Here is a 17,156-nt window from a genome sequence, read left to right as displayed (position 1 = left end):
TAATTAATCTTGTTTATCTATCACAAAGCATTAAATACCTGCAGCGATATCATCGTGTTGACGCAGAGCACATTTCCTTGATTTGATGACAAATCATTTTCGACGCGACGCAGGTACACACACCGTCCCTTTGGATGCCGCTTCGCAATCGAAATCGATTATCATTCGTGGGGTTCCTTCTGTGTGTGTGTGTCTCTCTCTCTCTGTACTGCTGTAATCACCCGTCCCAATGGGGCGGCCTCCACATTATCTTTCTCTCTAGGTCAGAGACGGAGCGCAACAACCTGCGCAACGTCCCTCGTACAGGGCGCCACCAGTCGTATCATCTTTCCCCCAATCGCCGTGTCTTCCAGTTTTGCGATGTTCCAGATGTGCTTGAAATGACACAAGAGGGTGTGTGTTTTTATTTAAACAGTCCAATTATTCCAAACGCACAAACAAACACTCACACACATACTGGGAGAAGCTTTCTCTTCGCACAGCATACTTCGGTTGTTGCGTACGATCATGTTTGACGTTCTGTGGCTCCCATTTTCTTCGCATTATTGCTATGGAATTCTTTTCGTTTGTTTCGCCGGGGAAGAAGCATCAGCATGGTCGACTATGATCAGACCAGAGAGGGCTGGAGAACGTCATCTTCCTCCAGGCGCAACGTTGAACATTCTCTTTCTGGTCCGCTCTTGCTCTCCCGGCATTTCGCTTGTCCGGCATCTTCGTTCTAGCGTGCGCCGCGGGCGATGATCCTCCTGCTGCTGGCCTGCCTGGGCACACAGGGAGGATCGCACGTGAAGATCGTATTTAATTAGCGCACCCGCCGCGAGCGGAGAGAGCCCGCGCGTAGAAGAGAGTGACCGTGCGAGCGGAGCGGCGTGACGCGATTCTAAACCGGCCGCTCGGAGCCCTTGGCGTAACTGCCGCAGTTACGTGCCGCAATTCAGCGGCGTCGCCGGCGAGCAGATCGTGTGCTTTCGTTCCCGGATCCCGTCATTTTGTCCGGAGTTTGATGGTTTAACGGGATTTTTCCTCCGTGGCGTCCGAGGCTTCCGACTTGCGCAAAGTGTGTGTACGCGCGCGCGTTTGTGTGTGAGTTTGGAATTTGTGCGTTTGTTTCGAGACACAACTGCCCTTACGAGGGATCAATCGATCACACTTTTCGGCGTTCGCGTGCGTGTTGTGTGGTGGTGTTTATGTGGTAGTGCCGGTGTGGATATCATTATGGCGGAGCATCTAATGCCCAGCATTGGCAGCTCGCTTGGTCGACTGCTGGGAATGGGACGCCGATCGGTGCTGGGGTACGAATCACTGTCCCAAACCTGCCCCGACGAAGCGGTGGTGCATCGTGATGGCGCAGATCGCGAGTTCGGCCACAGTTACCGGCAGTCCGGTCAGGATGGGAGCTACCTAGGCCGCCTCATTGCCCCGCTGGTGGCCGGTTTCGGCAAGGTTGTTGATATGCCGGTGAGCAAACAGTTCTCAATTCCCGCGGTGGTTGTTGTACGCCGTCTGAATAGCATTAAAAACCACGACAAGCAAAACGTCAGCAAAAATGGTCGTTTATGTCTCGACCGCGTTGTAAGATCGGATCTCCGTGAAGCTCAGAATGTACCAAAATTTGACACTGACGTGTTGCTTGTGCCTCTTCTTGCCTTCAATCCAATGTTCGTGTTTTTTGTGTGGACCCCATAAACGTGACCTTGGGGAGGGGTTTTCGGTTACTTCTATTCCACTCTTTCTTCTCCACTGTGGGGTGATGGTGTGTTCCCTTATGCTCCCTTTCTTATGATGTGATTCCCTTCCATTACTCATCGTATCTATAATTTACATTTATTCTTTGTTATATTGATTATTTTTTTTATTTTTAAAATTTGCTCAATAATAGAAAATAACTTAGTAAAATGTTCACTTATTTTGTGAATATGATCTTAATGTATCTTTTAGTCTCACAACAAAAACCGATCCTACGACAACTTTTTAGTGGAATTCAAATATCGTCTCTTTCAGAAAAATTACAGCAAATCACATTTTTTTAATTGATGCATTACTAAACATCGTGGATACATTCCTTCGTGAATGGAAAACCCATCACTTGACCGCATGCATTGTTATTTATTGGCCCACTTGTGCCATACGATAGCTACTACTTCAGTGGTAAGCGAAAAGACACCTCGTACACCGACACATGCACACGACGGGGATATTTTCCACCCAAGAAGGCACACGTCATCCTTTCGATCACGCGTTTCGCCTTGCTGTGTACTGCTGCTGCTGCTGCTGCTCCTGCTGTACACATAACCGTGCCCCCGGTGTATGTGTGTTTGTATATATTGCCTAAAAAAACATCAAAACATACACTACCGTTCCAGCGTTTTCCCAACAGCGCTGTCAGAGAGAGCGAGAGAGAGAGAGAGAGAGAGAGAGAGAGAAATGTCTCTCCCGGTGCGTCCACCGCTGTTTGCGCATAATCCTTTCCACTGTTTGTGGTTGGCGCACACTTCGAACAACGGCGAAAGCTTTGCCTTATCATCATCGTCGTCGTCGTCCGTCGTGTGCTCCTCAAGGCTCTTCGAGAACAAAAGCTTTCTTTGAAGGGAATTTCCCCTTTTATCTGCCTGTTTGCTCTACCCGCTTTGTGTTACAATAATGTTTTGCGATACTGTATACGCATACGGTAGTGAGATGTGAGAGCGTGTATACCTCTTCGTGCCAGAAAAGGACAGCGAATGAATGCGGGAAAATCGCCAACGGCTAACGTTTGAGGGGGCAGCGGGAAAAGGATACGTTGCGGTGCTGTCATCGAAGGACATTTCCACCGCGTTTCCATGGAGCGACGAGAGAGCGATAGAGAGAGCAGGATAGTTACAGTTGAAGCACAAAAACAAGCAAGCGGGAAAGAGAAATCACTGAGAGAGCTTCGCGAAGAGAAAGAGCGAGCTTTTCCGACAGCAGGAGAACGAAGGCGTGGGCGGTGGGAGGGGGGACGAATCGGACGAATCGTTGACGATGGGTTTAACGGGAAAATGTGTATCGCACCAAGCTCACTAGTCTTCGCCATACCGTACTGCGAAGGTCGGTCAGTGGAAAATTGTTGTCACCCGCGCTCAGTTTTCCACCGCTTTTTTTTGCTTCTTCCCTTCACGCTTTCTCGTGGAAGGCGGAGAAAGGGTGAAGAGAGTGAGGAAAGGCGGGAAAGGGGAAGGCACAGCAAAAACACAGCAACTTTGTATTGTCGGTGCGTAGTAGTAAGTTTGGGGGACAGGCTTTTCCCTCTCTTTTAGCATCGTTTTGAAGCGGAGAGAAGGTAGTGGTGGTGGTGGAATTCGCTTCGAACGGATTGCTCGAGGTCGGACGTGTCCACTGCACGCCGGAAACGGAAAGCGGAAGGTGACATAATTTTGTGTGCCCCGTTTCGAAAGGGATTTGCCGCTGTCTGTGGTGGTGGTGCTGGTCCGTGGTGCATTCGGTGCAACAGTGTGCAACGATTTCGCTCGTTTTTGGTGTGCGAGAAAACTAGTCAAGCTCCTGTTCTTCTGCTCTTTGCATTGCGGTCAGCCTTTCGGAGTGGACGGAAAGAGCAGCAACATAGTGCTCTGTGTATAAGTGTGTATGTGAGTGTATGTGTGTGTGTGTGTGTGTGTGGTTTATCACGATCACGTGAATGTTTTTAGTGAATGAGTTTATTCGAGGGTAAATGTTCATTTATTTCTTTCGTATTTCGTGTCATTTCAAACATCTAGCGTGTTTATTGGAAAGCACTGTAATTTCCACTGCAACCGTTAATTTTCTCCGGTAAAGGATTGTGTTGAAAATTGTGTGAAACAGTAATATATTGCCAGCAAATACATCGGTGAAGTTAAACTATTGAGCTCTACTACTGAAAGGAAACCCATCGTACATCGCGCCTTCAACATGCCTGAAAAGGTGAAAGAAAAAGTAATGTATCGTTCGTTTTTCTCACCTATATATTACACTAGTACGAGCCTTAAAAACCTTTGGCAGTGTTCCCTTTTTTATTTAAGGTTCTATCAGTTTTTGTACGTGTCGCGCTTGTTCGATGGTCCGGCCATCCTGGCCGTCCGACCGTCGTCCCGGCTAGTGCGAGTGGCTTTTTAGGTCAACTTTTAATTACTTCCGTGTGTCTAGTATCCTGTCTCTCGCTCTCTCTTTCTCTCTTTGTCTCGCATAATAACTTCCACAGCCGGTCATGTCAGGGGTCATGCTCTGTTCGTGACACTTTCCACCCTGTCCACGTTCATTCTTTGTTTGCTCTTACCCTGCTAGTAGTTACGTTTGTGGTCGCCGTTTGGTCTGGGCAGATATTTTCTCGTTGCAACATTTTGCTCTATCTGAACCACTGTTTTGTACTATTCGGAGAATAAAGCTCACTTAAAATATGATAGAATAAAATAAAATATGAATGTGACGAACGTTAGTTTTACCTAAATGAGTTTTAACTTCCCTATCATGCGACGACCTGGTAGCGTAGACGTCATAGGCGATTGTTCTTAACGCACGCTCGTATTGCGTTCAAATCTCGACTGGATCTTTATTCATAATACAGCCTCAGTACATCTCTACCCACAACAGTAGCAAAGAAAAAGAAAAACATGATGTTTTTACATTGTTCCCCTTACAGAATTGGATTTCAAGTGTGCTGTAAAAACTACAGGGGTTTAATTTGGGAGATTTTTAACGTACATGTACATGTAGCGACTTACAAAAACGTATGTAATTCCATCCGCTGTGTGTGAGGGCCATTTTCATCCCATTTTTTTTTGACGCAAATATTTCGACAGAGGAGAGGAGGGATCCTGTTGAATGCTTTTGATGAGCGCTTTTGGCGAAAAAATAGTGTTCTTCATATTCCTTTTCTGCTTGGATTCGGAATTTGTTCGTTTTTAGACGCTGAGCGTGAATCATTCAGCAAGGGAAAAAAAGTAAAACTATTTTTATGTTCGTTTTTATGTGAACCAGTGAAGGGGGGTGCGTGTGCGAGAGTGCTCTTTTTGCTCATCATATTTTTTTATGTCTGTATACCGCAAAAGTTTGTCCAACTGAACACTGAACTAACTTTTAACAAGCTGTCAATAGAGAGCGCATGTGCTTAGGTGAGAGTTGTGTGAACGTTGGTAAGGTTCTTGCCATTACTCGATGGATGTTGATGCACTTAGCAGTGCCAGGCACTCTTGCTCATAAGAAAAACATTATTCCATCAAATGTGATGCTTACATGCAGGTGCTTTTACCATCTTCTTGGGTGGCAATGCTACCATACAAAGAGCTAATTTCAATTAAAACGCCCCAGTGGTGCGTGCGACACAGTGCAAAAAGAATGAAATCAAAACTTGGAAAGCGCTATCTAGAAATCATTTTAATCGTCGGCAATTCATTGCTTCGCTTTTTGCTTTTTCCACTTTCCCCTCTCGTTCGCCGTTTTGTTATCAATGTTCGCCACGCATGATTGGTAGGCTCGGTGAGTGGTCTGTGCGGGTCAGACGATAGTTGCGCAGTAGCTACCAACGTTGGGAACGCGTGTGTCAAGTGTGGTTGTTGTTTAATGTTTGATCTGCCCGGTGGCATCCGCGTGTCTCGGTATGCTACTGTTTGTTTTATGCTATTTGCTCAGTCTCGGCCATTTCCCGTGACATGTACGGGAAACAACAAACCTACGGCTGTTGAATTTACAATCGTAGCGGAATGGGGCCCGGTGTACTGTAAGTGATCTAAATCGGACGCCTTTAATCCAAATAATTGAAATCGGCAATTGAAGAACAGTTTTGGGTAACTTTATCGCTAGAAGTATGTTGCATTTTTGGCATAAAAATGAACTTTATTTCTAAGAAAATAAAGTCACCATTTATATCACCGAAGCCACTGGTGCGCCATGCGCCTGGTGAAGTATGAGCACAAAGGGCTTTGTTGTCTCGACGCGCTTTCGCTCCAGACTACGAAAAACGGCACCGCGCTCGTACACGATGCCAGCGTTCTAACGCTTTTGCCGTTTTGCGTTTGCGGCCGTCGAACAAAACGACGAAAATAAGTGAATGGAAATTGTTCCGGGTAAAGCTGTTTCTTGAATTTGTCACGTCAGCACAGGCACATGCGATGCTATTTTAAGCGACTGTTCGATTGCTGATTAAAGCAGAAATATTAATTTCCGGCTGCGTTTGGACGGTTTTATCACGAGCGTGACGTCCGTTTCGGGATGATTCATTGAAGTTTCTTTAGAACAGCATTAGAATATGCTCATTGGTTAATATGTTGGTTCAGTTCTAGTTAGAACTCTTTTGTTTGCATTTTTTTTTATATTGAACGTTTAACGTACGTAGACAACAAGTGACTCAATGGCTTGTTTTCCTTTTGCGCTGAACCCTTTCCATGCACCCTTTCAGTTTGTTGTGATGTAAGATCAGTCAAGATCATCTTAGGCAACGTTCGCTTTACAGTCATTATCAGCATTACCTTAATGGCTGTCTCCTGGTGGCAGCTGCAGTTGCATCGTTGCTATTGCCCCAGCGACGGGGTGGGTTCGAAGCGTGATTATCAGTGGAAAGATTGACAAGCGATTTCAACGCAAAGGGCTTGAAGCCAAGTCCGATCGTTGTCAAGTTGTGGATGGGGAAAATAACCAAGTAAGTATACAGATGGAAAGATTTGCTTTCCTTCGCCCCTGTCCAAGCTGTGTTGTATTTAAATTGAAAAAATGGCACAAATTAATGCTCTAAAAATATCAATCAACCCATAACCGAAAGCTTTGGCAAACACTTTTTTCCGCACTTTGCATTTTCCAAAAAGCATTTCATTCGAGAATTTTAATGGTGAAAAGAAGAAACCCCCGCCGAAAGGTTCATTCACATCGCAAAAATGGTTTACTGCTGTGATACGCCGAACGTACGATTCATTAAGTCAACGATTCGCCATGCTTCGCTGCGACACTGGCCAGGGCCATTAGGGGGGACGTCATTTGATTTAAAATTTTACCATTGATAACTGCTAGTGCTGCCTAAGTTTTGTCTCGGGTGCGTGACTGGATTGAATTAAATTGAATTAGAGCTAGCGCTCGCTCGTTTACGGTTGTTGTTTTACTACTACGGTTGGAGCTGTTAAAATAAAAAAAAAACGAAAAAGCAACTCAAAAGGAGAAAAACTGGCGTGCCACGTATTCATTTGCAATCGGAATTTGTGATTCGTTTGTTGAATTGGTTACGACACTGGTGGAACAGATTCATGTAGACCAGACCAGTTGACAAGTTGTTAGTTGAATGGATCGTCAGTGTGTGTGTGTGTGTGTCAGGTTAGGGACAAAAAAAGTGACAAATTGATTAATCCCGGCAGAGAAATGTCAGGTTTATGATAAGACATGCAGCGGTAACTTACAAAGCAAACAACAAGCCGAGCTCTGTTGAGAGCATACCGGCATTGACCAAATCTTTATCATTGCAATTAAAACTGTTTACTTCAAGCTTGCGGTACATTAATTATAAATGGAAAGATTTTATGCCAAAAAAAAACCCCTGGAATATTCGATTCGTTCTTCTTTATGTGTTCTAGAAAATCTCATTTGATTGCTTTTTGAAATCCTTGTACTTAAGTTATTTTGCTCTCCCATTCCCACTCGCATTCAATCAACAATTTGTTTGCAGAGCTCTGTGACATCACTTTCCGAAGCGATGTGGTTGTGTGTTTCTATATGGTTTCAATGTATCACTTTTTCTTCTTGTCCCCTTCCATCAGCGAGTTGTCAAGTATCGATCGTATTCTCGTCATACATTGTTTGTAGCGCACTCTTCATTACTTAAACATGATGAAACATCGAACTTTTCCATACCGCTTTTACCGTTCGCATGTGTGTACATCGCCGGCTGTCTGTCTGTCTGTCTGTGGGAAAGCAGGATGCATTAAAAAAAAGAGGAAAAAAAATAAATGGAAAGAAAGCGATACACCGTAAAAATCGATGCACTACCATTAATCGTCCTTGCCGCGTGCGCTTGGTTCTACCTTTCGTGGTGGGTGAGTGTTTATGTGAGAAACGAACGCAAAGCTGCTTGCACTACGTGGTTTGTTGCATTGCTATGTGGCTGTGGCCAGGTTTCGTTTCGCTACCATGGATACGATAAGGTATAGACAGAGCCACCGACGATTAGAGCTACCCGATAGTTACTGCACGCGCGTTTTTTTTTGTACATTTTGTATTCCGAGGACATTAAAACTGATCAAGACAGGAGAAAAGTTCCATTTTTTTCTATGTTTCATACAGTTTCACATAGCTCTACCATATTTTTTTTTGTTGCTCTCTTTCTCTCTCTCTCTCGACCATCAAGCAGCATAGCCTGCTAGACTATCGTGTCAGCAACCGCTGCTGCTGACCACGTCACATGCAGCGCATATCAATGATTTTACTTGCTTTACTGCACTGTTCTTCTGGCAGTTCTTTTTCAGTTTCCATTTTTAACTGCAGGCAAGAATATCGGTTCCGTATGATGCTCGTTTTTTCTACCTCAAATTTAAGTCTTTTATCTTTCCATCCTTTTACTTTCGCTGCCTTTTTCGCGTATGGTATGGGGCGAGGAATATGTAATGTGCATGAATTTCCATCCATTATCATTCTTTGGCTGCAAAAAAAAGAAAACATAACACCATTAGTGTGAGGCCGTCTTTAAAGTGTTTCTTCTGATGTATGCTAATGTTTTACATTGTCTTTAGAAGAAAAAAACATTGATTCGTTTTGCATTTTTCATGGTACATGTTAGTCGCTTTTCTACTAAATTTTCTCATTTTCCACATGTCAATCATGCCAAGATAATTTCGTTGCAAAAATTCATAATACCAAAACCTTTATTTCCCCCTCCCGTCTCGGTGGATCCAGCTCTTTACCCTTTTTTTTGTTCGCAACAGCTGTCCGGCTTAGTTGCACTTCAGTGGTTTACCGGTTCCGGTTTCGGGCTGTCGTACCGCAGCCTGCCGAAAACGGGATTAACTCCGGAAACGCTCCATCTTTTACCTTTTATTCATCGATCGTGGCGTTCCGTGTGTAAAGTGTAAAGGCCAGCCATCCGTGCCGTTTCGTGTGTCTCGTCGCTATCTATGAACACAGAAAGTAACTAAAAAAGAAATACCACCGGAAGTTGGCTAAGCGTAAAAAGGATACTCTGTTGACAGTGGAGAAAGTTTCATTTCGTGGGATGAACCCATTTTTCACAGCCCATTAGAGCGACCTCCGCAGTGTGTTTTGACGGGGTAGCCGGTACGTGACCGGACGTTAAAGTTCTGTCTATCTAACATCCGTTTTTGTTTTAAACAAAGTTCAACATTTTGCCCCAATAACTGAGCTATAAGAATTATGTACATCTTTCGTCGAATAAAAAGGGTAACAATCGTTGCAAGAATTTTGATTGAACAAAACAACAAGCATTGAAAAACACAGTAAATAAATTAAATGCTAATAAATACCCCATTTTACCCCATTTTCTTTATTTGGGCGAAATGTGGTCTTCTTCGAAAAAACATTCCTTCCCGCGTTCCTTCTTAACCCACCCAAAGAAACTGAAAAAAAAACTGTCCAAAGAGTCATTTTGTATTTGCCATTTTCATAGTGAGAAATCTTGGGGTGAAAAGTTTTGTACCCATCTCCTTCCCGGCCATTTTCGCACTCACACTTTACCTCTTTTCATCATGCTCTAGAACAATTTCCCTGCAGAAAGGGTCGGATTTTGTGGTCGAAGAAAACCGCCCGACTTTGAAGTTTTTCCCCCCGTGGAAGGAGGAAAGTGTTGCGGAAGGGGGTTTGTACTCTTTCTCCGTATCCCTTCCAACGCGGGAGTGCTGCGGTCATAACCTCCTCCCCCTCTAGGGTGAATAAACTGTCTCGCTTTTGAAGACATTCGGCCGAAGCAAGAAAATCTATTAGTAGAATAAAAAGAAGGATGCAACTGACAGAACGCTCCCGACCTTCTGTGGGGAAAATCGTGAAAAATGCTCCTCACATTGTATAGACCACATCCCCCCGGTTGTGTGTACTCCTCGTCTGGGGGTTGCTTAATGAACCTTTCGTATTTGTGCTCTATGGGTTGGGTGGAAATGTTTCCGATTCAGATTTCCGGCCATTCGGGCTTTCTTCCTGTAAGACACACTCACACACACACGCACACATACACGGTCGGTTTGGATAAAACACAGCCGAAAAGCGAGAGTTAATCCGCTCACTTTTGCCGCTGTGGTAAGAGATACATATTGTGGGTTGTGTAGCAAGCTTGCTGACAGGATTCACCCTTTTCTAGGTCTTAATGCTCTCGGTGCTACCGGCACATGGAAGGGAACATATTACCGGTTTCATTGTTGCATAATTTGTTGAGCGATAGGTTTTGCCTGTTTTCCCGTCGCTCTCCCCCCATTGCTGATGAGGGTTTAAACAGTTTTTCCCGTCATGTTTTTGCGGGTTTGTCCTTTTTTGTTGGGTGGGTAGCAAATCGTTCGTCCATTATTTGTAGCTTTCAGTACGGTAGAGTACAGCACGAGTTCCAGCATGATATTGCTGCGCTGCCGGGGCTATCAAAAGTTCATTAACATTTTCCACACATCCGATGCAATTTTCAAGCCACTTCGTCCCACTTGAATTCGAACAACGAAACCAGACCGCGAGCCCAGTGTTTGTGTGAGGTAAAAAATAAACAAACCCACCGAAAAAGACCGCTTCAAATGAGCACAATTCGATCGTTTTTTTTTGCAGGTTCAATTTTTCATTTATATCAAAGAGCAAAATGTTGGGAAAAATCCAAAAATTGCATGTGCGATCTTGTTCTCGTTCATTGTAGAATCCATTTTCCTATTTTGTGTGTGTGTGTTCTGTTTTCCTTTTGAAATTCCTATTAGCGGTTTCAGTGCTTTCATTGGAATTGTGGGTTGAAAATAAAAGAGGTAAACATAACACACACAAAAAATGGCGGAAAGGTCCTATTTTCTGGATCCGGGTTTCAGGTTGATCTCCAAGGTTTTTCCTTTTTTTTTGGAAACTCTTGCTTAAGCCTACGGTATAGTGAAATCCTGCCACAACCACAACCGGTTATTTTCCGGCTCGGAACGCGGGGGGGGGGGGGGGGGGAGGGGCAGGAACGGGAAAAGCGATAGTATAAAATTTTTATTACGACATTTTAATTTCTCGCTCCCGTTTGCCTTGGGGCCAATTTCCCCCCAGCTAGAGTTAGGTGCAGAGGTGATTCAACGGGAACGAAATAAAACGATTTTCCCAAGCTGCTGACGTAGAAGCTTGACTCACAACGAGGAGTATCCTTTATTTTCCTCTCGCTTGAATTCTGCTCTTTGTTTGTAGAAATGGTGATGAAATCTGTGGGTTGCAGTTTTTGCTCAGACCGGGTTGGATTTTAGTAACGTTTCGTTTCAGAGCAAGAGGGAGGAAGCAATGATTTGCAGACATCCTTAAATCCTTTTGTGAAATTTTTATTCCTTCGAAATATGGCAATCTTTCGTCTCTCGGTTGCACTTGATTACTCAATGTTGGGGAGAATTACCATTTCAATCATGTGAAGTCTAAATGTATATCATGACTGTATTTTTAACATCCTTTATAACTTTCATTTATAATATTTCCCAATGCATACACTCCCCACGAGGTTCGTACACAAAGCTAAAGACCTGTTCCACCTTTCGCCAATCGAAATATCATTCACGCGCTGTTGAAATTTGTTGCTTGCCCATCTTCGTCGCTGGGTCGCCTATTATACACCTACCTACACGTCCAACCGAATGACGCTGCAAACCTGCTGACATGCGATGACAGTGTACTTATTCCGTTTCATTGAAAATACCCTCAATATCCCCCAAAAAAAAGCAAACTGGAGAAGCATCACTGCAAGAACACCATGACCACCAAGCACCTGCTGAAGTGAGTGTGGAGTGAAACACACTACTTGTCACGATAGAGCCTTCAGACCGCTCCCGAACGTTACACTAACTTGTCAAATAAGTTTTTGAAGAGCGTGCGCCCTCTAGCGGAAAATTTCCCTTTAATAGCTACCGGTATCTCTTACCCATACAGTGAAGCACACTGGAATAAAAATAGATTCTGCTGCTGTCAGGATCTGTAATGGCAAACCCAGCCGGACCTAAAGTGTCAGCATGTGGCGTGCTTCTTGTAGCAATGCAAAAGGAAAGCGCTCGGTGCTCGTACAAAAAGAAACAGTACAAGAATACACCAACAAATAGAACACAAAAACTGAAGGTATGCACACTTTGTAGCGCATCGAATCAAGTTCCTTTCTCACACTGTCAAATATTAGCATTGCATGATGGCAGGATGATTGCATAAAATCCCCCAAAAATGTCACAAATATATGTCGGCCCGGATCGAAAATGTGTCGTCCCCCGGTCGGCCGCTCGGGGGTAGATTTTTCCTGGTATTTGGTAGTAGGTGGATAGGGAGAGCAGGGATTGGTTTAAGTATTATGCTGTCCTAAAAAAATGTGCTCCAAAAATGTGCGCTATATGGGGTGTCTCGGAGATTGCTAAAACGAGAATGTCTTTCTAACCTTGAGTTCCGCAGAAATCCTTGGGTGGAATGAGACTTCTCCCCAGTATGAGTGTATTTCCTTGCTTTCTTTTCCTCCCCACAATGCGAGCATTGTTTGTGGAAGCGAAAATGGATTTTCGGGGGTATTATTAGAATGTTATCAAAATCAAGTAGCATGCGAAGTTTGTGGTGCCCGAAATAAAGGCAGCTCTCGCGGGAAATTGAGTAAGCTATACTGCGCCAAACAAAAACGCAAAAAACAGTGCTGGGAAATGAGTGTAACATTAACGTGTCCAACCCTGCGGGAAATGGGGGGAGGTCTTTGCGCCTCCTTTCTAACCCGGATGCGTATAATGTCTGTTGACATTGTGTGTTTGAAGCGGAGATGAGTTTTCGCGATGTAATGGTCGATGTAACGGGGCCTCGCGCCACCCTCCACCGGCAAAGAGGGGCCATTCCCACTGACGGTGGCGATTGGATGTAAATTTCTATTAAGCTGATTGCTTTCCAGCGCGCTACCGGTACCACACCGCGCATGTAACGTTCTCGCGGCGGCTAATAATCTCCATCGGTTGTTTTTCGCTGCTAAAAGCGACTCGGTCGGTCGGTCGGTTGGTGGGTCGGCCAGCACAACAATATAGTGCTGATTGACCTACGGAAGGGTTTTGTTTTCATTCCATTTTCATTTACGTGCTTCTCCGACCTTCCGATTCGATTCGAGGGAGAAGGAGGAGGGTGGCTTATGTTTTGCGTGGATTTTCTAATCGATTTTCCAGATCATTTGTGTGCGCACGTTTGCCGCGCGGTGTACTTTTGAACGTTACGTGCCCGGCGTTGCCTTTTTTGAAGTACACCGAAAAGCACCGTGACATTGAAAGTAAGTTTTCATTTTCATTACATTGTTTTGCGTGAGCAGGATTGTTGATATAAAGGTAGATTGGAGTTTGTTAATGATGTTTGTACATACAACCAAAAAAAGAAGAATGTTGAGCTGCGAGGTGATGATATTGATGCTAATAATTAGTATTGCTTATAAGGCATGTTTCAATAGCATCTGCAGTAACATGTCCTTCAATATTTAACACACATACAATAGCACAGCTATTACTGCTGCAACCCTTTTCGCAACCTGGAAACGATGGAAACTAATAGGATCAGAAATTATCAGTTGCCTGCCATTTGTGCAACAAGCCGGAACACAATCGCTACACTTATCGTTAAGCCGGCTTTTCTAGCCCACTTGCCGGGTGGTGGTGGTTGGGGGTTGGTTTTTTTTGTTGGTCAGGGTTTTCCATTTCCCATTCCCATTTCCAGGCGTGTGTCCTTGCGAGTGTGCGCATTATCTGATGCAAAACACTCACTCGTTGATCACGAAATGCGTTCAATTAGGGACACGGGAGAAGTAAACTGTGTGGTCCCACCAAAGGACACACACACATGAACACATTCATCTGTGCAAGCAGCAGGGTTTAACTCTTTCCGCTCCTGTTGATTTTCCCAATGGCGTACAATGGGCGAAAGATGCTTTGCAAATAATGTCTGGTTGGAGTGGAGTGTTGAGTTTTTCTATGATCTGTCCGGCAAGATACAGTGCAGGACCATTTGTTGGTAACACCAACTGACGTCGAATTTATTTTATGATTGAGACCTTCACATATCAAACTTGGTCTGTAGTATCTATCCTTATCCAGCTACGGTATGTATAGAAATTTCATTCAAACGGAATGTTCACAAAATGTGTCAACCACTGTATGATTATCGAGGGGAGGTAAATTCACGGAAAAGCTTCGGACGCCTTTTTTGTGTTCCTTTGCGCCGAGTGTCCCTTTTCCAGCTTTCGCTCCCCAACCCAGCGATAAGTACACTGCATCACAAAGGGTGGGGATGGGTTCTACACGTGTCGACATGGTTTCTGGTCGTTTAGTACCTCATCACAATCTCATTTTGGCCGTGGTTCACGCATGTTATGGTTGTCCTTTTTCGGCAGTTCGAGGATTAGTCACGGTCGTCCCCAGCAGGACCTTTTCCGTACATCGCAAACAATGGTGAAGCGAGGGAGCGCCCTAGAAACCGATAGAAGGCCGATTGCCTCGAGTGGTGGTAATTGATTGAGCGCGTTGCCGACCGGTTGAACACTTCATCGCTTGGTCGAGAGGAGGGTCGCTCTCGTCAAGAATAAATGATGGCGATTGGTAATTGGCTTGCAAATCTCAACCTCTGCACAGTGGCCTTTTTGGAAAGAGAGATGTTGTGTGATTTTGGGATGATTGTTCCTCGGGTTATTCTTTGCTTACTTCATGTGCATGTCTCTATGTTCCTTCGCACACATTGCTGGTTGTTCATCCATAGATGAACTTGAGCAAATGTACCTCAAAAGTTATTTAATTCATTTTGCGCCACACTCAGCAAACATCGAGTTTTCCTGTTTTCTCAGCTAATCAATGGCATTTCACTTCCTTCTCAAAACAGGCTAAAGTCAATCGTAAAGTAAACATTAAGACTTACTCAAAAGTTACAACTTTTATCTCCCTGATGGGTTCAAAAAGAGAATCCTATGCCATCAATGCCGATTTCGCTTCTCATTTCTCCTATCCTTATCGGTACATCCATCACCACAAGGAAGGCAGGGATGGAAAATACGGTGGAAAGCTAATGCTTCGTTACGATACTTCCTTTGATGGTAAACCGCAGACTTTTTAATTAAATTTGTCTGTCATATCGCTCCGACGACCGTTGCCGCATTATCTTGACATTTGCCTCTACCAGTAATGGCGGGTCGATTTTTCTTTGCACAAATGGGCGCTGGCTATTTTGCCCCGCCGCACCATGTTGTTTCACGTTTTTCCCATTTTTCGGCAGTAGTCACTCAGGCGAAACTCACAACAGCACTACTTATCAAGGCTACTATCGATAAAGGCAGTAAGTGGAGAGGAGCGTTTATATATATCTTTTAATTTGAAGCGTGTGGTTTGCCGTGTTTAAAGTTGTCTTTCGTCCGCGCGAGCGCCCTAATTGTTCTAATTGGCATTTCGCGGAAGAAAATTGCCACTTTTTGGGTGGAGATGTGACAGCCGATAATTGTCGTATCGATTTCTCCGCATTCGGTTCGGCGCTGCGCGCTCGTCCTGGCATCATCCTGGAGGAGTTTGGAAGGAGACGGGCTTTTAATAGCTTAAAGTTCTGATGAAGTGTTGGAAGCGTCCATCGTGCGTCTGTCCTAATTAAAATTGATGAAGCGTTTCGTGGATTGATTTATTAGCTTTGGGCTGTGTTTGATTTCAAAGCAGAAAGTCACTTTCTTGTGATCCTCCAAACTCAAACCAGTGCCTTAATTGTTCACAACCAACAAGTCAATTAAATTTAAATTGAATTATCATAGGATTATGTTTGCCAAACACGAAATTAATTGCCTTGAAGTCATGTGTTTGTTGTGATGTTAGTGAAATTCTATGTTCAAAACATTCATTCTTGTTTTGTTTGTTCTTTTCAAGCATCTGAGATAATTAAAGTTCATAACTGTACAGCCTTTAATATGTAGTTTGCTTGCTTATAAAAGTACTCAACTTTTAAGCACAATAGAGTGTGAAAAATATTAAAGTAAATGAAAGCCTGGAAGAAAAGTATTCGACTGCCAGTCTACACTCCCCCAAACGTAGTAAAGTGGGATTTATCATCGTAACATTAGCATATACCGTCAAACCGTCCGGATTGTCGTTAGAGCAGGCCTTTCCTCGAAACGCTATAATGGCGCCCGCGCACTCCCGCCAACAGTAGGCAGCAGCAGCAGCAGCAGCAGCAGCAGGGGCAAGATAATTTACCCACGATAAGCGTATTATTTGCGTATAACAAAGTGGATTTTCTAGCGCACGAACGTGAAAAGTTTGACTCGATGTATGGCGCAGAAACGCAAAGGTCCGAGGCAGTGGAGCGGTGCGGTATGATTTTCCGGCCATAGCGATAAGCATGTCCATTCGCTTCCGTGTCCCACATTTTCCATTTCACGAAAGCGCTAGTTGAATGGGTTTCCCCGGAACGGAATTGGGGGATCGGTTTTCTTGATTTGCTTGATGTTCACTTTGCCGATGGGGGTTGGATTTGTGTTGGGTGTGCAAATAAGTTACAGTTGCTTTAATATTAAATTAAAAAAAATGGCTCATTATGCTGGAAAATTTGCCAAGAAATGGTATGCACACATACATTTCACATTTAATTTATGTTTAATGTTATATAATTCTAATTTATTTAATAGACACAACTTCTCTGCTCACCTTATACTAACCATATCTTCCTTTCAAATGCTGTCAACTGTTAAAGTTGCTTCCCTCGAAAATCCAGGTGTAAGTGGGAAGCAAGAAGCTGTTGATCCTCTTGTAAGACAGTTCTTCAGCTCAGCATGTCTCCCACCTTCTTGCTTTCCACACCGTAGCGCATAGTCTGTCCGTTATTGATCAACTAAATTTCAATTAGCTGTCTGCTGCGCTTTTAAATTACATCAACTCATTGACATGTCCCATTCCCCAACAACCCAGCAACCAGTCCCATTGTTTAAGGCTTTATATGGTGTAAATCAACCGTTAACGGTTACGTTTTTCGACATGGAAATCTCGCCAAGAAGGTAACTTTTCTCGCGTCCGTCC

The 17,156-nt window shown here is 44.0% G+C and overlaps 1 protein-coding gene across 5 annotated transcripts in view; it reads left to right on the top strand.

Annotated features, from left to right (window-relative positions):
- LOC121600254 (calcium-transporting ATPase type 2C member 1) overlaps nt 1–17,156 on the top strand; it is a 51,830-nt gene that overhangs the window by 625 nt on the left and 34,049 nt on the right. Inside the window, exons 1-2 of one of the 5 annotated variants that reach the window (XM_041928690.1) lie at nt 3,030–3,229; nt 3,735–3,930. The exons of 1 other annotated variant lie outside the window; for it this stretch is intronic. In XM_041928690.1, coding sequence (XP_041784624.1) covers nt 3,907–3,930 — 24 coding nt within the window. In that variant the 5' untranslated portion in view covers nt 3,030–3,229; nt 3,735–3,906. Of the gene's footprint in view, nt 1–862; nt 1,459–3,029; nt 3,240–3,411; nt 3,602–3,734; nt 3,931–17,156 lie in introns of those variants that run through there. 3 more of the 5 variants (XM_041928691.1, XM_041928692.1, XM_041928689.1) reach the window with 3 other exon arrangements.

This window comes from Anopheles merus, chromosome 3L (assembly GCF_017562075.2).
Source record: "Anopheles merus strain MAF chromosome 3L, AmerM5.1, whole genome shotgun sequence".
In the NCBI taxonomy this organism is placed as follows: domain Eukaryota; kingdom Metazoa; phylum Arthropoda; class Insecta; order Diptera; family Culicidae; genus Anopheles; species Anopheles merus.
The sequence above is the reverse complement of the archived record's forward strand: the minus strand, read 5'-3'. Positions and strand labels throughout refer to the sequence as shown.